The sequence below is a fragment of the Hemibagrus wyckioides genome, linkage group LG14, assembly GCF_019097595.1.
Source record: "Hemibagrus wyckioides isolate EC202008001 linkage group LG14, SWU_Hwy_1.0, whole genome shotgun sequence".
NCBI lineage: Eukaryota > Metazoa > Chordata > Actinopteri > Siluriformes > Bagridae > Hemibagrus > Hemibagrus wyckioides.
Window position 1 is genome coordinate 565001 of NC_080723.1, and position 21315 is coordinate 586315.

Sequence of the window (21315 nt, forward strand, 5' to 3'; positions counted from 1 at the left end):
TGACATTACCCTGGATACCGTGGCTCTTGATACATCACAAAGACTTGCTGTCTTAGTCACAGATGCACCAGCGAGACGTGCACCAGCGAGACGTGCACCAACAATTTGTCCTCTTTTGAACTCTGATATGTCTCCCATAATGTTGTGTGCATTGCAATAATTTAAGCAAAACTGTGCTATTACTCTGCTAATTAAACCTTCACACTCTGCTCTTACTGGTGGAATGTGCAATCAATGAAGATTGGCCACCAGGCTGGTCAAATTTAGCCATGAAACCTCCAACACTAAATTGGCCAGTGTTTCAGTTTCATTGTCCAACACCTGTGTGTATATATATATATATATATACACATATATATACATTATATTGCCAAAAGTATTCGCTCACCTGCCTTGACTCGAATATGAACTTAAGTGACATCCCATTCCTAATCCATAGGGTTCAATATGACGTCGGTCCACCCTTTGCAGCTATAACAGCTTCAACTCTTCTGGGAAGGCTGTCCACAAGGTTTAGGAGTGTGTTTATGGGAATTTTTGACCATTCTTCCAGAAGCGCATTTGTGAGGTCACACACTGATGTTGGATGAGAAGGCCTGGCTCTCAGTCTCCGCTCTAATTCATCCCAAAGGTGTTCTATCGGGTTGAGGTCAGGACTCTGTGCAGGCCAGTCAAGTTCATCCACACCAGACTCTGTCATCCATGTCTTTATGGACCTTGCTTTGGTCACTGGTGCACAGTCATGTTGGAAGAGGAAGGGGCCAGCTCCAAACTGTTCCCACAAAGTTGGGAGCATGGAATTGTCCAAAATGTCTTGGTATGCTGAAGCATTCAGAGTTCCTTTCACTGGAACTAAGGGGCCAAGCCCAGCTCCTGAAAAACAACCCCACACCATAATCCCCCCTCCACCAAACTTTACACTTGGCACAATGCAGTCAGACAAGTACCGTTCTCCTGGCAACCGCCAAACCCAGACTCGTCCATCAGATTGCCAGATGGAGAAGCGCGATTCGTCACTCCAGAGAACGCGTCTCCACTGCTCTAGAGTCCAGTGGCGGCGTGCTTTACACCACTGCATCCGACGCTTTGCATTGCACTTGGTGATGTATGGCTTGGATGCAGCTGCTCGGCCATGGAAACCCATTCCATGAAGCTCTCTGCGCACTGTTCTTGAGCTAATCTGAAGGCCACATGAAGTTTGGAGGTCTGTAGCGATTGACTCTGCAGAAAGTTGGCGACCTCTTCGCACTATGCGCCTCAGCATCCGCTGACCCCGCTCCATCAGTTTACGTGGCCTACCACTTCGTGGCTGAGTTGCTGTCGTTCCCAAACACTTCCACGTTCTTATAATACAGCTGACAGTTGACTGTGGAATATTTAGGAGTGAGGAAATTTCACGACTGGATTTGTTGCACAGGTGGCATCCTATCACAGTTCCACGCTGGAATTCACTGAGCTCCTGAGAGCGACCCATTCTTTCACAAATGTTTGTAAAAACAGTCTGCATGCCTAGGTGCTTGATTTTTATACATGGAAGTGATTGGAACACCTGATTCTGATTATTTGGATGGGTGAGCGAATACTTTTGGCAATATAGTGTAGCTCTGAGGGCAAATCTCACTTTCAGTCCAAACAATAGCTTGTACCAATACACCCTGGGCAGGTCATTAGGCTGTGCTGCAAATGCTTCCCATTTAAAGGAACTGCATTAGCCAGACAATTAACCTAATATAAAAATAAATGTGATGTTCAGTTACACGTTGCAGTTACTGGGAGTCTGAAGGCTTACAGATATACCAGATGATGAGTTTGTTTTTCAGTCTTGCTCTGCATGGCCTTTCATGCAGTTATACACCTGGATCTCACAGTTGTTGTTTTATTTCAGATCTAATTTAAAGAACAGAGAGTCAGAATGAGACCGTGTTCAGTGTATACTACTCCCAGTGATTTCTCACAGAGAGTATACTGAGAGGAATGAGAGAAGGCTCTGCAGGTTGTGTGTATGTATGTGTGTGTGTGTGTGTGTGTGTGTGTGTGTATTGGTCGCTGGGGCACCTGACAGAGTGCTTTGCTGCTGTCTCTGTGTATAAGAGCTCTTTTGTGCAGGCTGGGCTGCGGAGGACAAAACACTGAGGGCAGCACAGAGCTGGCATTGTGTCTGGATGTGATACTGGATCTGGACACTGGGACAACCATGCACCGGACACAGGAAAGTAAAGATGGAGAGAGTCATGAGTGGAAGGAGAGCTGTAGGTGTGTGGTGGGTGGATAAGTTCTCGGAAGGGAAAAACAGAACAAGACGCTTTATAAAATCTGGCAGTTTGTTACAGCTTCAGATCACCCAACAAGTTTATTTCTTTTCACCTCGTTTTTAAACCTATTCTTTGTTTTTAAATATACTGGGTCTGTTCAGGTGGTATAAAATAGAGTAGAATATATATATATATATATATATATATATATATATATATATATGAATATATATATATATATATATATATATATATATATATATATATATATATATATATACAATAAATAAATACATAAATAAAGGAAGAAAAATCTTCTTCTTAACAACACTTTCTATAAATTTAAGAAGGTTTTTCACATGTGATTGGAAATTTTTCATTTTTGAGCAGTATTTGTGTAGAATTAGAATTATTGCAAAAAATATCAAGTGCCAATATTTCTTTATTTGTAAACGGGCCTGCTATGCAACATTCCAAATCATAGAGACAGTTACCCCTAAGTGCTTATGTGGCACACGTGTGTGTGTGTGTGTGTGTGTGTGTGTGTGAGAGAGAGAGAGAGAGAGAGAGAGAGAGAGAGAGAGAGACAGAGACAGAGAGACAGAGAGAGACACGGGCCTCTGCCAAGATCTGTAGCCTCATGACCAGCAGTGCTCTACATATTCACTACTACTTCAGGAACACTAATAAGCCAAAACTTCATAAATAACTGTGAAGGGTTAAACTGTGATCTATGTCTGTCCTGTGTGACCTATATCATTAACACAAACACAATAATCAATGGCCAGTCATGTTCAGAGTAATGCACTATTTCTGATCTACAGAACTCTGCTGATCAACACAATATGAAAATATAATGAGAAAGGAGATGGAAAAAAAATCAAAGATTGAGCCAGATTGTGGGAACAGTGAACACGGCTCCTTCGCCTACTTTGCATGTGCAGCAGGCAGGTCCCTACCTGTCATCCTTCTCCCTCTGTGGCTCCTAACCAGCTTGGCATAAATCATTAAAAACAGCCAGACAAGTGGTGGATCCTGTCCTATTATTCCTGCTGATCTACCATAAGTCTTAATATAATATAAAATCATTATTAATGTCTCAGACACGAAGAATCGTGCACAATGTTGGGTTCTGTATTACACATGACACACATGGAGATTGACTAAACATCACTGTGTTAGGATCATTAGCCTCATAGGTGAGAGTGTAGTCTGATTTATAACAAAATAAATACTAAAACCCAGGCCAGTACTGCATCTGAGTCTAAAACCTCACCTCTGATTTCTCACACTTATCTCTGTGTATGTTTGAGTGAGGCTTACTGTGACTATTTTGTACTAAATGCAGTGAGTCACATTAACATTAACAAAGACTTTGTTCCCCAGATTCACTACTCAGTTACAGAAAATACCAGAATATCAATACTGATGTAGGAATTAAACCTTCTAACATTTACACATGGGAGCTCTGCATGGTAACATTGCGTACGCTGGAATCGGAGCAGAACAACATTCTAAAGAGCCAAATTCTTTTCCCCAGTAAAAAACAACAACAAATGAAATATGAATCTGAAATGATTAAGACTCGTGCAGGTGTACCTGGAGCACTGGAAGCCCCGCCCCTTTCCCCCAACCTGGCATGATAATCTCCTGTCTCGACTTGATTTTCTTACTCAAAAGGTACAACGCCTTTGCTTCCTTATAGGAAATGATTGTATCATTCACTTGAAATAAAATCTATCAAAGTGTGGGTCATATATATATACTGTGCTATAAAACAGTTTATTTATTAGGAACACCAACACCACAAAACCCGTCCTACTGCTGCCTAGTGACGGATTGCGAAGCTCCTCTTTCACAGCCTCCAAAAATGTTTATTTTTTTGCTAAATGATATTTATTCCTTCTGATGATGTTACATGAGCAAGATATTATCGGCCAGTATATATGATATTATGTAATAACCAACAGGTTAAAGTAAAACAGAGGGGTTTTTTTTCCAAGCCACAGGTTTAATACTGATGGTGTTGATCTGGTCAGGGTAAAAGGAGGAGCAGTTTATTTCTGTTCTTGGAAACCTTTCCTCCTATAAAAGAATCAAACCTCTATGCATATATGGCTACTGACTACTAATTGGACAACAGTGAGCAATAGTAAACAGTCACAACTGTCAAACCTATTCAATAATAAACATCTAAACTTTCTAATTTGGTGACATCCAAAAAATAAGAGGTGTTTAAGAGGGTGAAATAAATATTGGACCATTTACTCCACATCAGCCCAACCCAGAGGACTCGAAGGATTATAGCTATACATTCAAACTGAAAACGTAAAGACTGGAGATTTATTGGCCCAGTATAATGGCACACACACACACACACAGACTAAGAAAGCAAAGTCCAGGATTAATTCAGTGAAGACCAATAGGTCATACAGGCCAATGGATTCTGAATGCAGGTCACCAAATTCCATGGAACTCTAAATGCAGTATGGGATATATCGGGTGTAAACAGATACTGGGTCAACTCCAATGCACTGTGGAATACACAAGAATAAACAGAGAGTAGGTCAGACCGAAAATGGCCTGGGAAGCACTGGAGCAGCCTCAAATAGACTACTTGTTCACTATTCCCTTAGCAGGCCATTGAAGCTCTCTTCTGTCCAGATCTGTACTGGGAGGGCATGTGAGGGTAATCTGGCATCTGTAATTCAGGAGTTTCCAGGACTGTCTCTGAAGGACAAAGCCAGGTAGAGTAAAGATAAGAACATCTCTGTGAACTGCCCTGCAACAACAACAACAACAACAACAACAACAACAACAATAAAACATACTCATCAGTCTCAAGACTTCTTCAAAAGTGTCCACAAATGTCTGAACAGAACACAGTTTGAAAGAAAGCATGAGGCTGAATGGCACAATGGACTGAAAGGGCAAGCAATGGCCTCCAGGAAGGAGCTTTGCATTCTTCAAGAAGGTCATCTGAATATTTAAGCCCATAAAAAACAGCCATGTTTAGCCAACACAAGGGACAATGCTCTGGTGTTTCCTGCACGATTGTTGGACAGGTAAAAAACAGGTCCTCCCCGAGTAGTGAGCAAGGATGACCATATCTGTGGTCCAAAATCATTTCCCTCCAAAAAGTGAGTGTATAACCTATTATTGTGCCACAGAAGGTAGAAATTACAAACCAACAAGCACTGTTATTACACAGCTCTTCCAGAGAAAACTGCAGCTTGGAGGTGAAAGGTTAACAAAGAGCACCATTTTTCCACTCGAACACACAGACACACACGTGTCAAACGGCACATAAACGCACGTGGATAATAAATGTATGTTAATGACACACGTCAAGAGAGCTCTAAATGGGTTTGGGTAGCTGGTCATGGTACTTTAACTTTATGTGAATATTTAAGTGTAAAAATAACCAAACAGTGTGTTTTTTTCCTCTTGGTAGCATACCAGGCCTGTTCTCCTGCTTCCTGGGGTTAAAGGTCAACAGTGGTATTTAACTTCACCATGCATTACTGTAGTATGAGGAGAAGATCTCAGTCAGGAGATGCAGATGGAGAGAAAATGTGAGACTTTTTAACAAGTCTATAAAAAGTTATAAGAAAAGTGTTTTTTTCAGCATGTCACTTTTTAAAGAATTAATAAATACTACAGAATGTGGTGCAAGTCATTTGTGAATATATAATATAACTATATTTTACAAATGAATGAATTAATTAATGAACTAGGTGATCATTTATTGTATAAATTAATTAAGAAAGTTATGTTTCACTATGAACCATTATACAAACACCCCAAGTTCATTAAACTGTTGTTCAAAAATATATACAAATTATTATATAAAATTTAAAATATAAAAAATATCAATGCTGTATTTATTTCTTCCTTACTTATTAAATGAAACTTGATTCTTATTAAATGTAGCTCAGATTCTTAACTAAGTGATTAACTTCCTAAACAGTCTGGAATAAAACCCTGACCTGGGGACAGAAGGCCTCTAATGTCCGTGTAAACATGACTTCCACTGGCCTGAATAAACACAATGACTACATATCCCATCTGTAGAGCTAACACTGACTGAGTGCCAGGCGGAGTTCATGAACATCTCTGAACAGGTGAAAAATAAACGATAAATAAATGATTCTGTCTCTTTTCTAAATAAGTTATAAGCTATAGCAGGACATGAGCTAGGACACAGTCACACATTTTGCTGACAGCATTGTCCATGTGTTAGGATTATGAATTTTAAAATAAGTTCAAGGTAACTTTAAAGCTTTGAAATAATTATTGACATAAATCAAATAAACCAAATGATGAAAAAAGGGTTTTTTAGTCTCTAATCCAGTGTAATGAATTTTTATTAATGCTTAGGTCATTATGCTAGTAACAATACACATACAAAGGGACATTTTCTGTAGTCTTATTATACAGCACACTAAATATAATCCAAAGATAAAGGTCCTTTTCACATCAGTCATGTCACTACGATGATTATTGTTCACTAAGAACAACACTGACCATATGCCTGAATGCTAACTTCCATAAAACAAAAAAACAAAAACAAATCTCAATCTAAAGACTGGACTTCATTCTTGAGCATTCTCCACTAGTCACTGAAAAGCCTGGGTTTAAACAGAAAGAACCTCAAAATAAACTCCAGCCACTGAAAGACTACAGTAGACTTCAAACCATCTGACCCGACCTGTTTTTTACTTTCTTTTTTATTTGCATCCTTAACAGTGTAGAAACTGTCAGTGTGGATTCTTCTGACCACATGTGCGGCTTCATTCCTGCTTCTGACACAGATTGGAGGGTGATTCTCCACCGTAACATGTAACATGCCTAAAAGGCAGCGTTTATATGCAGAATAGATTGGGAATAATTATATAGTTGCTTCCCTGTGTTTACCACACCCAAACTCGCCTCTCTGTTCGGCTGCTTTTACTTATTTCATGCCCTGGTCCATTCTCAGGGCTCTCCTTATGCATGATGTTTGATCGATTTGTGTCTGTTCTCAGCACAGTGAGTGTTTTTATGTGTGTACAGAGGGTTAGGCACACCTAATGGAAACTATTAATATTAACACTGCACACACACACACACACACACCTGCTCGTCACCATTCATTCCCCACCTATATTTAACCACTGCACTGATCACTTCACACACCTAAAACACACTTTTCACACACACTCACTTCATGGTACTGTCTCATGAGTAAACACATATAACCCACTGAATTATAACATCAGCTTGATGATGATATTTATAATTAAGTCCAGTATTAACATGCAGTTCTTTCTCAGTGTGAGATAATTGAAGGACTCGGTTTAAATTGAAAAAGTCTTCAATTTCCTGTTTTGGGTTAATGTTTTCCCTTTTTTTATTAAATAGCTTTAAGATAAATAATTTCTCTCCATGGAATTAGATGCTAGCCGTTAGCCTCTTTTACGTGTGTTCCTTGCACAGCTATTAAAGCTATGCACCATTCATCCATAAAATTAAAACTTGCTGCTAAAACAGACCTGATCCATCAAGATATGGACTCCACAGGACCTCTGAAGGTGTGCTGTGGTACCTGGCACCAGGAGGATGTAAGGTAGACCCTCCGGGGATCTGTTTATCCAGCACATCTCACAGATGAGATTTGGGGATAGGATTGAGAGCTGGGGAATTTGGAGGCCAAGTCAACACCCTGAAATCTTGTCATGTTCCTCGGACCGTTCCTGAACAATGTTGTAGAGGGCATTATCCTGCTGAAGGAGGCCACTGGTATTAGGGAATACTGTTGTATTTAGGTAGATGGTACAAGTCAGAGTAACATCCACATGAATGCAGGAGCTGAGGTTTCTCAGCAGAACACTGTCCAGAGCATTACAGGGCAATGTCTTTTTCAGCTATGTGACACGTATTCAGCTGACCGGCCCACATGATTTAATGAAGGTATGAAGCCTGATATACATGAAGGTCCATATAGAGAAAGACAGCATTACTATTTCTTGCTACATTATTTGTAAGATGATTCTGAATACTGCATGTGATCCTTCCCAACAAGCAGCAATTAACAGATGACCGTATCCATCTTCCATATCCACTCTACATCCTCATGAGCTGATCTGTTTTGCTCTATAACAGATGAGAGGATGAGAGAAGACACAGCCATTCTGTAAGCAGAGTCTCATCACGTGATCTATTCACAGCTGATGCTGCAGAGACAACGACGTTCATGCTGCCTGTGAGATGCTGACTCACTCACTGTCTCACTGCCTCACTGTCTCACTGTCTCAGCCACTTCACTATGGAGATGAGTGTACTGTCACACACACCTGTCCTCTGACTACACAAACTAAACTGACTACAAACTGACTACACAAACTAAACTGACCTGGTCAGCAATAACGAGAGCAGGACAGACTGCTAGAGAGACAAAGGAAATGTGCTGTGTGATATCATGACTGTTTTTCTGGGTGTAGCATGGGTATGATCATAAAGCATGGACCAGATCACTGGAAAAAAGAACTGTAGGAGAAAACATGTGTACTGATAATGTCCACAGCGGTGCTACTGATTATTCCAGTGTTTTTTCCTGTTCATTGTTTCATAAATGTTGAATATTTAACTCACAGATTTGAATTTATTTTACACATTTATCTATTGATCACTGTGATTTTTGCTTTACATTATGCTGATGCTGAGCTTGGACACGGTCAGTCCCTGAAAAACCTTTTTCCCCTCACACACACACACACACACACACAGGGCTGGTGTATCTATAATATGAGCATTCTTTTAACTTTTTAAAATATATTTCTTGCTGCATTGTCTGTAAAAATCTTCAGTCTGTAGTCCATGGAAGTACAGTGTTCTCTCTGTGTATTTGTGATTTTAAGATATTAGCTCACAGAATCCTGAACATTAATAAGCTCAAAACCAGACTGAGCATTTCAAATGTATTATTTTCATACTTTTAGGCAATGGTGCTTAATTTATGCAAGTCTGGAGCTCAGAAATAGCTCATCCATGTTGTACTATGTCGTCAGTGTAGCTGTGAGTGGGCAGTATCAGCAAACAAGTAAGTGGCCACAGGGGTGGCAGTGTGCCAACTTTTAAATAAACCTTATTCTCTCAATTTCCACCGTATCTCTGACCTCAGGTCTCATTGTTGAGGCTCTGTTACTCATGTTATTCACACAAACATGATGAATCATATCTAGCACATGTTAGGAACTACAGACAACTCTGAAGTTTGTTCTGGTGATATTTTTGTTAATGGTAATAAAGTACTTGTGCATAGCAAACAAAACAAAATGCACACAGAACACAAGAATCACAAAAAATTTACAAGAGTCCCAAGTTGTTCTTTTTTTATTTTCATGAAATGACGTGTAAGCTGTGACTGGACTCTGTATCTGTATATTTCCTTTTGGAACAGGAAGACAGACTGATGACTTGTTATAACGTTCGACTGATTTATACACCAGTTACTTAAAAAATCTTCCACACTCAATACCAAAACTAAACCTGCTTAGAGAACGAGCTAAATATGGAGAACAGAACATTTATCAAGAGATTTAGAACTTGTTCCAGTAATCATGCTTTCTGCTTCTAAGCTGCTGCTGTAGAGTAAGACCAGCCTTTGGGGGTGGGATGGACAGAGATATGGTCTATAGAGTGCACTTAATTGGATAATCATTAGACTAGTCCAGGATGAATCATCAAAACACTGACTTGCTTTACCAGAAGGGAGGAATTATAAAAATACATTTTTTTTTGTTTATAGATATCATCATCTCAGCCTTCATAACACTAAGGGACAAGTACAAAAGGCTCTGAAACACCAGTTTTGATTTCAGGGCACTTGACGGACCAACGGCAGCTTCGTCCCACTGACCTGTGTGGGTTGTAAAAGGACATTCAGTCTATAAATCTGCTCTTTCATCGACTAACCGTCACTCACTGTCTGCTGTGGGTTCAAGCCTTATAACACTACAGAGGGAAGTGTGCTCCCAGGCCATGCACCTGCCTGTACCTTACTGTGAGCTATATCTGTATCTGCGTGTTGATGTGTATCAGATCTCTGACACGCGGTATGATAACACACTCCTCATAAAGCATAAGGTCTAACGTCACCTGCAAAACCCACACGATGTACAGTGTACATTAAGACGTCAGTCTTAATTAAAAAAGGTGAAAACGCAGTGAAATCTTCTGTGCTGATGGCGGATGGTCATTTTCACTAGGCGTTGCAGCAGCTCTTTAAGACTAGGCAGGCCCGGTTACCGGGCGGCTCCGCACGCGCTCACGGACACGCTCTACATGCGTGCATGTTATTATACATGTTCATAAAGCATTATAGCGCAATAATCATACACAATATCATACCTCAGCGCGACGCGGACTGAACTCTCGTCCTGTCCAGTTGTCATGATCCTGTGTTTGAAGCCTTATCGATCCCAAACGATCCACAAGAAGAAGCGGATCAATCTGATTCACGCCGCAGGAGATTAGTAGCGCGAGCGCGGATCCGGAGCTCACCTCCGCCTCACCTCTGCCATGTTCACGAGCTATGATTTAAACGCAGCCGGGGAGGAAATTTTGCTCTCGTCATGATGCATGTTGAGGTAATGATTTAAGCGACTGGATCTGGTCAGTGCCGCGGCGTCCCCGGACTCACGCGCCGACCGTGGCTCAACTCCGAGCCGCAATGCGTCACCAAACCCCGCCCACTGACCGGGCTCCTCCACGGTGACGTTAATAACTAAAATCTGTGCCACATTTCAAACATATATCCACACACACAGGCTCTGTTATAGCTCCGTTAGTACACACTATATAACGTCAGGTTAAGGCAGTCGGTCAGTATGACTTTGTACTGATTTTGTAGTGACCTTTCCCTCTACAGGGTCAAGTACACAAACCTAACGTTTTCCTTCGTCACCTGTCTTTATACACTGTACACACTGAAGAACAGACTCCACTACTTCCTTACACATCCCATTAATACACAATCATAACAGTGTGACCACACCATCACTTCCATCACAATGTCCATCTCTGCTTACTTTCCCAAACATCTAAATGCAGCGGTCACTCCACCTTTGTATGTGTAAAAACATTGATTGCTGTGCTTATTTAAAACAAATCCATTATAAAGAGCTCACTTACCACTGAAAAGGGCACTGTTGGGGGAAATTGGTGACAGCTGAAAAATATTTAGTGTGAACAGGTGGTGTGGGATTGACCACATGTGGTTTAGCCACATCCATTCACACAAGCAAAGTTTTCTCCCCACACCCTCAGAAAAGATATTTTGGTACAAAAGCTGTTGGCTGGAGTGCTACCATCATGAGAACATCCCCTGGTAGAAGAACAAGTAACTGTCAAGACATAATTGAACCTTAAGGAGCAGTTTTCCTTCAAGGCTACATTAACGTAAAGCTTTGTCCACTATGTATTAAAATTACCCAGAGTCTAAAGTGCTTTACAATAATATGTGGGACAGTGAAAGGAACAGAGCTGAGCACCAAGGGGTTTTTGACCTCTTTCCAAATGAAGGTGTCTAGTTACCGACTCTCGGGTTCCATTTACAGTCAGAGCTACACTGTACTGGACCAGTGTATGGAGTGTGTGACTGTGGACAGTTGACTAGTGAAAGTCAGATGCTGGGTATAAATTACACTCCATATGGAGGAGATCTCGGTCTCGCCAAACTGTAAACCATTTATTACTGTAACGGAGACTCTGTATCGTCCGTCTGGCGTCGGTGTAGTAAAGGTCACAGGTCAAGGTCTCCGGCCCCAAAGCTCAGGAGATTTCAGCAAGTTAGAGGTTTAGACACATTCTTTTATCAGCAGATAAAAAGATGAAGGAGATGTTCCACTGAAGAGTTCATTCTGACAAATTTTATTCAGTAAAAAAAGTAATAACATTCATGTAACACTATAAGAGAGAGTTTAAACATCAGACTGGAGTTTTGTTGCTAAGCTATACACCTGGGTTTCCAAAAGGGGGGTTCATGAATTCTAGCGGTCAGTAAAGATACTGCTGAGATCCTTGGTCAGATCATTTCATATACTAGAACATTATAATATATTAGATTAAACTATATATTATATTATATTATATTATATATTATATAGTTTAATACTAATACTGTATTATATTGAACTATAATGTTTATATTTTATATACTATCTTATATACACAGTACATGCTGTATAAGTCATGTGCACAATTAATTTACAAAGTCTGGAGAATTTAACGGGTTCTCAGTTAAAAAAGGAGAAAGGAGCCTCAGGTTGTTCTTTGTTATTTTTGGAAACCGTTAATCTGACGTAAAGCATATAATAATCAATACAATAACACAATATATAGCATTCCTTAAAGAACCAAGCTGTAATTTTCTCTTTAACCCAATATAATGAACATATGATTGTCAAACATAAGTGTAAACACATGTAGAGCATGATTTCATCCCAAAACCCAAAGGTTTGTTCATGGTAACTGTAGAGTCAGAACTTCTAGCTCCAACTAGATTACACCAAGAATCATTTGACCTCTATGTTAGTATGAATAAATGCGAAAATAGTGTCAGTACATTGATCATGATCTTAAATGTGCTGTTCATTGTTCTTCAAAGGCAAATCCAGGTACAAGTGCACCATTACTGCAGCTGCAGCAGAAGATAGAAATACAGAAAAAACTTCATTTAAAACATAGATTTCAAATACATTTTTATCCAGTGTTCTAGTTTTTCTTTTCACAAAAATACATTAAATTGTGAGCAAAGCCAAATATAAAAATCCTAATAATCATTTATAATACTTACTGAAATGTAAGCAATTCCTTCCTCTAGTTCCAGTGTCCCATAATGCAACTTTCCCAAATCCAAACGAGGCTACAACATTAAAAACTGCAGAGTTTAGTAATTTAATAAAAATACACTATTATGGTATTTTACTTAGCTTAAACATAATGTACTTTAACCCAAACCCCACATCCTCACAATTCACCACATCTCCATGAAAACCAGAAGCTCACGCTTCATAGCTACTCTGGAAATGTAGTTATATATTGATCAGTACCGTAAGAGAAATCAGTACCGTGAGAAATTACTGTTCAAGACTCCCAACAGTTCACAGAAAGGAAAAAGAGAATGGACCTACAATTTAATGGACGCAAAAAAAAACAAAAAAAAAAACATTGGTCTCATTTGGGCGCACAGAAAGTTCTTAGCCAGCAACCATGATGATTCTCTGCAATGACATGGAGACCCAAACTCCACCGAGATCAACACCTGGAATCTAACACCAGCAGAACCAGAAGCGACAGGAAACAGTGCCCATAAATCTACTCCCCATCAGAGATGTCCTCATCTGAGAGAAGGTTGCCCCCTTTTACCCTGATGTAATGTGGATTTTCGCCACCCGGTGTGCCACAGGTGCAGAGCCGCCTACTAAACAGAGTCTCTATGTCCTCCAACATGAGACCTTTGGTCTCTGGTAGACATCCAAGCATGAAAAAGAAGCCAATCACAGCCAGGGCAGTGTACAGGAAAAATGCACCTAAAAATGGGGACAAATCTATATTAAGAAAAAATCTAAAATTCTTATTCTAAATATTGTAATGTGGTTCTAAATACATTAGAGCACAATATAAGCAATCAGAAACTAATAGGCAATAACTTTACTAACTGAAATAAACACGAGTAGCTTTCCACAAGAACATATGTCTACAATTACTTGATAAAGGGGGTTTATGAGATTCAATACAAATAATAGAAATTTAAATGGACAGCAAACAATTATTTCCACAATCATAGATTTGTTGTTGTAATATTTTAAAATCTGCATAGAAATATTAATTCAAGTCAACAGCTTTTGGCCATTAGTGAAGATTCCTACCGTAGTATGTGAGGTACTCAGCCACATGGAGGAATGTCAGAGACACAAGGACATTGCAGATCCAGTTGACGCCGGCAGAGCAGGCATTGCCTGTGCTCCGAGCCCACAGTGGATAAATCTCCGAATTCACGGTCCATGGCATGGGTCCCATCCCTTACACACACACACACACACACACATACAATGTGTGAAGAGAAGAGCATTCATATATATTACTATTTAGTATTAGGAATAGTATTATTTATATAGTAATGAATACATTTATTTAATAACTACATTGGCATTGTGGGTGACCATTAAACCCATATGTGCTTGTTGAACACCCTGTTCCAGATTTAGTCTCCATTTGCCGTTACAATAACCTCCACTCTTCTGGGAAGGTTTACCACCTGATTTTGAAGTGTGGTCATGGGAATTTGTCCATTCAGCCACAAGAGCATTAGTGAGGTTAGGCATGTCAGGAGAGGAAGCCTGGGGTGCAGTCAGCATTCCAGTTCATCTCAAAGGTGTTCAGTGGGGTTGAGGTCAGGGCTCTGTGCAGGACACTAAATTTCTTCACTCCAAACTTGTCGATGTCTTTATGCAGCTTGCATTGTGCAAGGGAGCACTGTCATGCTTAAACAAATCTTGAACCCTTAGTTCCAGTCCAGTGAAGGAAAATCTTAATGCTGCAGTATATAAAGACATTCTAAACAAATGCCTGCTTCCAATGTTGTGGCTCCAAAAGTCCACATATGGGTGTGATGGTCAGATGTCCACATACTTTTGGCCATATATTGTATTTGTAGTTCCACAAATTAAGTCTAGTGAATTACTGACACTGGTAAATATACTAGTAAATATTAATAGTGAGTCATGACAAGTGGATTAGTGCTGTTCTTACCTGGAGCAAAGAAGGCCAGGTAAAGAATGAGACCCAGCAACACTACCCAGGAATAGGAGGTTGGGCAGTAGTTATAGGCCCAGAATGGACTCAGACTTTCTTTTGTACCGTTAGAGCACCTGGATGAAGCAGAAACATATCAAACCAGACAAATTAAATTAGCAGGGAAAATAAAGACTGTTAATATGAGAGTTTTTAGAGACACAAAAACAAACCTGCCACTTGCTGCTAGCTCAGTGTTGGCTGGATCAACTCGCTCACAGGAAGAGTCTGATATGTTTGAGCCATTCTCGTAGTAACAAAAGCCACAGTTTGGATCCAGCATGCACTGCTCACAAAATCTGGAAAGGTGTGTGAAAGAGATCTGTCCATATTATTATACTCAAGTAAATAAGAGAAAACAACAGACATGGATGATACGCATAAAATATGGACTGCTGACTGACCTGTAGTGTGTGCAGGTGGAGTTAAGAGACATAGGGTCAGTGGGGTGAAGGTTCACTGGAGGAGAGGCCTGAGCAGAAAGAAGGAACCCCACAGCCAAGACAGACAGACTGACACCAGTACCTGAGAAAGACAATACACAAAACGCTGCAATGATTATTCTGAAGAATATTCAGAAGAATAAGAACACTGAAATATTATGGACATAGAGTTTTTAATTTCTCTACTTATTTACTTAAACAATGACAAATGTAAAAGCACACAGGCCTTTAGTTTTGAGTGAAATGTAATACCATAGCAAAGCCACTGTGTGGCGCTGCACTGTTCACAGAACTGTTTTTAGACAATACATATGAGGCAAAGTTAAAGAACACAGAAACAGACTGAAGGATATCGCATGTAACCTATACAACTCTTGCTTAAATAAAAAGAAGCCAAAGACAGGAGTCAAAAAGGAAAAACTGAAAAAGGCTGATCATGTTTTAAAAATTGAGCGGTCTTTCTGTCTCTCTCTCATTCCCAGAAGATGATGATAGCTGATCTGACCAGTAACGGTAGCAATGAGAGATTTTTGGGGAAAAAACAAAACAACATGGAGCACCCATGTTGTTTTGGAACAAAAATGGAACAAAATGGAGACACCCATCACAGCGGTATGAGGATTTAGATTTTTCAGATTTATATCAGTTCCTATTATTAGTCTCCATTTGCAGTTATAAAAACCTCCAGTCTTCTGGGAAGGTTTTCTACCAGATTTTGGATCGTGGCTGAGGGGATTTTTGCTCATTCAGCCACAAGAGCATTAGTGAGGTCAGGAAATGATGATGGACCTAAGGACGCCTGGGGTGTGGTCAGTGTTCCAGTACATCCTAAAGGTGTTGAAGTGGGGTAGAGGTCAGGGCTCTGTGCAGGCCACTCAAGTTCTTACACTCCAACCTTGGCAAATCACATCCTCATTAATCTCACTTTTTACACATTGTCATGCTAGAACATGTTTTTACTTTTAAGTTACTGTGAAGGGAAATGGAACAGCATCCTATACAACTGTGGCAACAGTTAATGGAAGAGCCACATGTGGGTGTGATGGTCAGATGCCACACAGTTTTGACCACATAATAATTAATAATTAATTTTAATTGTTAAGATTATTGATGATAAATATCTCTGTAATTTAGTACAGTTTAGATGAAGATGTTATCTCTATCTGAACTCCTAATCTGTGGCATTAGGAACAGGAAATAGAGATTAGATTACCTCTACAAGAAGGGGTCAGTAAAGTAACAAGATGCTATGAGGTTTGTTCCTTGTGGTTTTATCTTACATTCAATTATTGAAAAGGTCATAAATAAAAAGCCAAATTTGCAGCTATTTAATTGAGAAACTTATTATTTGTGGATTAATGCACAGGAATAATCAAATATTAAATATAACGCATAATAATTTTTGCAGCCTTAAATTACTACAGATTGAAGAATCACTTCTGCATGAATGTGTATTTTTCAGTGAGATAGTGAATTCACCTAAAATGCTGCCCAGAGTCAGTTTTCTGCGGCCCACCCGCTCCACCAGCCAAACGCCCACCAGTGTGAACAGGAAATTGGTGAATGCCGTAGCAGCAGAAAGCCAGATGGCTTGCTTATCATCCCGCACTCCTGACATTTGCAAAATTGTGGCACTGTAGTACCTAGGAAAATAGGAAGAGATTCTCCAATTTGTCATGATTAGATTGTGCAAACTGTTTTAATTTCACATAATAACTATGTTATAACTAGAGCAAACTCCAACCAAAACATTCTCAAAGCTGCTCCTTCAAATGATATTCTGTGATTCACAATGAGAGATGCATGTAGGAAATACAGGAATGGAAAATGCCAAACACTATGAATATGAGCAAACAGGTATGAGGTTACCAAAAAAAAACACTCTGTAATTAAAGCACTGGAGCATGTAGCCTAATACAGCTGAAATACACTGGCCTAATACATGAAATACTACATAATATATTATAATCAACATAAATGTGAAGTCTGAGACATTACTGAGGTTATTTAAGCTTCCCAGATGATCTGAAACAAGCATTTTTACCTTCTGGTAATCATTCAATTTCCATTAATATTGCAAAAAATAAAAATGTTCAAATGAGAAGTTCTGATCAGATCTGATGAGATAGTCGGATCAGCTGATCAGTAAACTGAGAAATCATCAATTTTTGCTTCCTTTTCTTTTAGTTTTGAAATAAAAGCCTAAAGGAGAAATTCTGAAGTTTTGATGAACAAATATAGAGCTGTCCATAGCATTTACTTAGGACACTATGGCATATGTATATATGGGTTTTCACGTGGAACCACAGACAGGTGGACGGGTTCACTGAACAATTCAGCATAATGTGCTGTGACCAGTGAACTTCGATCTCTGCTGCCTTGTGACCGCTGCTATAAAACCTCTTTTCTGGCTTTAGGAATGTTTCACTCCAGATAATTCAGATGACTTTTTTTCTCACCTTCAGACTTGTATAGTTCCCACTTATATTACATTTTAATGACAGATATAAAGATCTGAAGATGTGAGGAAGTTTTCTAACAGGTGATATTGTGAACATTTTCCTCTGTATATTGTACTTGTATGTCTCATTTAAACAGTTGTATGCTTTTCTCTTCAGCTACAACAAATAAAGTGACAGAAAACTGCATTTAAGGCATAAAAAACTGTTTTATTTAAGAATCTAATGTGTTTGTATTCTACACTACTTCTGTGCTGATAGATACAACCCAACACTATTCTTAAAGGACCAGATAGATCAGGTCAACTCTCACATTTGTAGTTGTAGCCGATATTGTTTTCTTCTGAAGACTGGACACATTAATCTACAGTATAACAGTCGGTGAATTTCTTACATTACAGTGTTAATTCCAGAGAGCTGCTGGAACATCTGAAGGCCACAGCCCACAATCAGAGCTCTCCGGACAGGAGCACAAGCCAGGATACGGCACAGAACTGGTCCTCCTGACAAACCAGGAAAAAATACAATATTTTATAACTTTCTGGGAATGATTCAGAGGTGCTAAAACTATTGCTTGGTTCACCACTCCGACACTGTCTCTCTGCATGTTCTGGTTAAAATCTAAATCCTGAGCTGCTGCTTACCTTCTGCTTCCTTTTCCTCCTCTTCAATAATGCACTTGATACTGTCGTACTCGTTGCTCACGTTCTCTGTGGCTCGTATCTGTGTGAGCACCTCCAGGGCCTTCTGAGAATCGCCTTTCTGCAGGAGCCAGCGAGGACTCTCAGGCAAGAAGAAGAAGAATCCCAAAAACTGCAGCACAGCAGGGACTACTGAAAGACCCAACATATACCTATTGGGAGCGCACACGCATGCACGCACACACGCACACACACACGCGCGCACACACGCGCAGACACACGCGCAGACACACACAATGTTGCTATATTTAATATTTGGGTTACAGTCTCTACAAATACTTCATTTGTGACCCATTAATGATGATAAAAACATGATAGAAAGGCTTGCCCCTTGTTCTCAAAGCAGACGTCATGTAATAAATGAAACATGTTTACAGCGATTTCACAAACTGGACTGAATTCACGGGGCAAGTCCACTGCTTCTGCCTGCAATAACCCTAATTAGATGTTTCTTATTAATGTGTATAAGTGGCAAAGCACTATTATCATTTCTTAATAGCCTCAATGAATCCAAACACATCTAATATAACAGAGGGATGTCCTGCATTGTGCTTTTGAATAAGCTGATCAGTTTAAACTATATGTTTAAACATTCCCATTAGTCTATATGACCTCAAGTAAGCTCAGTGCAAATGTTTTAACAAGTAAATATTAACCTATATAGAGAATGCTTAATTCTCACCCTAATCTTTCTCATGTTGTTCTTTTTCCCTCCGCTCGTTAATTTCATAATTATTTTATCGCCTAACCTAGACAATCTATTCCTGCTTTACCTTCTTCCTCTCAACTTTCACCTACATTAGCTCTAAAGCAGTGGTCACCAAACCCTAGTCCAGGAATACCATCTATTGTCCAGTTTGCCAAAGTTTTTCTTGGGCATTTCATACCTCCAACCATCGTGCTCCATGTAACTGAAGGCTCCGTCCACCACGCTGGCTATGAACTGACCTCCTGTGATAAACAGGGTGTTTATGGTCACCAGCTGACCCCGGAGCTGCGGAGGAGACACTTCAGCGATATAGACTGGGACGGTCATAGATGCTACTCCTGTGGGGGTAAACCAACACACCTTCAGTAGTTCTGTGTCATTTTACTTCATAATGCTTTTTTTTTTTAATTTTTCAAAAGTTATACCTGTGCCTTACCTATTCCGAGTCCTACAGTAAGCCTGCCGACAAGAAGGACCGTTTTATCAGGTGCCAGGCTCAGAATGATGCCCCCTACAGTAAAAATGAAGCTGGCAAGCATGATGCACTTCCGGCGGCCGTACTGTCCGTTCAGGTATCCCCCCGCCAGGGCCGAGAGCGCCGCCGCACCGACAGTGCTGGAGACCAGCAGCTCCTGCCACAAGGCGCTCAGGTTCATCTCTTTCTTCAGCAGGAGCATGGCCCCGGACACCACCCCGGTGTCATAGCCGAAGAGGAAGCCGCCCAGAGCGGAGAAGGCGGCGAGGACGTAGACAAACCTCGAGGATCCTCCATCCTGACTGCCCACAGGCTGAGCAGCAGCAGCGCACGCACGGATCAGACGGCGCTCATCCTCCACTGTCCTCCTGCTGTCCGTCACCTGCTCCATGATCTGCAGCTCATAACCATCCTAAACCACACAGCATCATTAGATTAATCACTGATTTGCATAACATGGCCCGGTTTGTTTTAGACACGAACACGTACCTTAAAAGCGGCGCTCATATAACAGCAGGAAGAACATCTGAGAACTGACCAACTATAAATAAAAATAAAAATATAAATAAAACAAAATGATGTTTGCACTCAAACTCGCAACTATGCTGCAGACTATTCGCGATATTTCACGCCTTTTAATGAGAATATCCAGCACTAGTTGGGTTTTTGTGATAATTATCCCTGTATGAGTAGTAGAGCACATCCAGCGTTTTTCCCTAATCCCTCAGCGTGAAGATAAAGTCAGAGTCCAAAACATCTGACCTACAATAACCATGAGGGCGCCATGGGAAGAGGAGGGCGGAGTCATGTGTCACTGACGCCACATAGTGGGCGTATCTCTGACGGTCTAACAAACACAGCCCCGCCCACATACTGTGTGACGCGTCCAAAAACACACACACACCAAAAACAGAATTTGCTTTAAAATGTGAAATGACAGAAACAAACAAACAAACAAAAATATCTACAACAATAATATTAATTCCTGGATCAGACACTGACAATTCTGAATAGAAACAAGATGCATAATTTCTAAATATTAAGATGGTGTTTATCAGTCAATGCCTACTGCACACTTTTCTGCTGTTTTGTGTAGTGACCAGTAACTGTGTAGTGACCAGTAACTGTGTAGTGACCAGTGACTGTGTAGTGACCAGTAACTGCTGACACAAACAATCGACACATAAACACGCGCTATTTATATAAAAGTGTCTTATTTCCGCATTACAGTGTTGATTATGTCAACACGACAGTTTTACAGACAAGCTCACCTGTAACAGAACCCGTGTCCGTCCTTTTAGTTTGCTCGGTATTGCCCCAGTTTGCTCGTTATTGCCCCGGTTTGCTCGTTATTGCCCCGGTTCACTGTTCTAGACTTCCTGTTTAAAAGTTTCCGCAGGTCATATGACTCCCTCTGCCGCAACAAGCCCCGCCTACCT

The 21315-nt window shown here is 40.2% G+C and overlaps 2 protein-coding genes across 9 annotated transcripts in view; both read right to left on the bottom strand.

Moving 5' to 3' along the window:
* The window catches only part of kif21a (kinesin family member 21A), a 65558-nt gene extending 54589 nt beyond the window's left edge, over positions 1-10969 (bottom strand). For 5 of the 7 annotated variants that reach the window (XM_058408149.1, XM_058408151.1, XM_058408153.1 and 2 more), the window contains exon 1: positions 10644-10969. In XM_058408149.1, coding sequence (XP_058264132.1) covers positions 10644-10687 — 44 coding nt within the window. In that variant the 5' untranslated portion in view covers positions 10688-10969. The remainder of the gene's footprint in view (positions 1-10643) is intronic. The other 2 variants (XM_058408154.1, XM_058408152.1) reach the window with 1 other exon arrangement.
* Positions 10970-12148: 1179 nt separating this feature from the next.
* On the bottom strand, positions 12149-21309 carry slc2a13b (solute carrier family 2 member 13b). Of its 2 annotated transcripts, XM_058408112.1 has the most exons (14): positions 21148-21309; positions 20366-20417; positions 19838-20288; positions 19580-19739; positions 18636-18844; positions 18386-18494; positions 17012-17175; positions 15494-15614; positions 15263-15388; positions 15048-15166; positions 14165-14317; positions 13662-13825; positions 13090-13158; positions 12149-12933 (listed from the first exon to the last, which is right to left on the bottom strand). In XM_058408112.1, exons 2-14 carry the CDS (start codon positions 20381-20383, stop codon positions 12925-12927), a joined length of 1872 nt encoding a protein of 623 aa, XP_058264095.1. In that variant the 5' UTR covers positions 20384-20417; positions 21148-21309; the 3' UTR covers positions 12149-12924. The 2 variants fall into 2 exon arrangements, with proteins under 2 accessions (XP_058264095.1, XP_058264096.1); XM_058408113.1 differs by lacking the exon at positions 20366-20417.
* Between the last annotated feature and the right edge of the window lie 6 nt (positions 21310-21315).

Coding starts and splice junctions, on each gene's coding strand:
- slc2a13b (XM_058408112.1), bottom strand. Junction 18,845..19,579: donor ATGGAGCACGATGGTTGGAG/GTATGAAATGCC, acceptor CGCTCCCAATAG/GTATATGTTGGGTCTTTCAG. Junction 15,615..17,011: donor GACTCTGGGCAGCATTTTAG/GTGAATTCACTA, acceptor TGTCTTTCTCAG/GTACTGGTGTCAGTCTGTCT.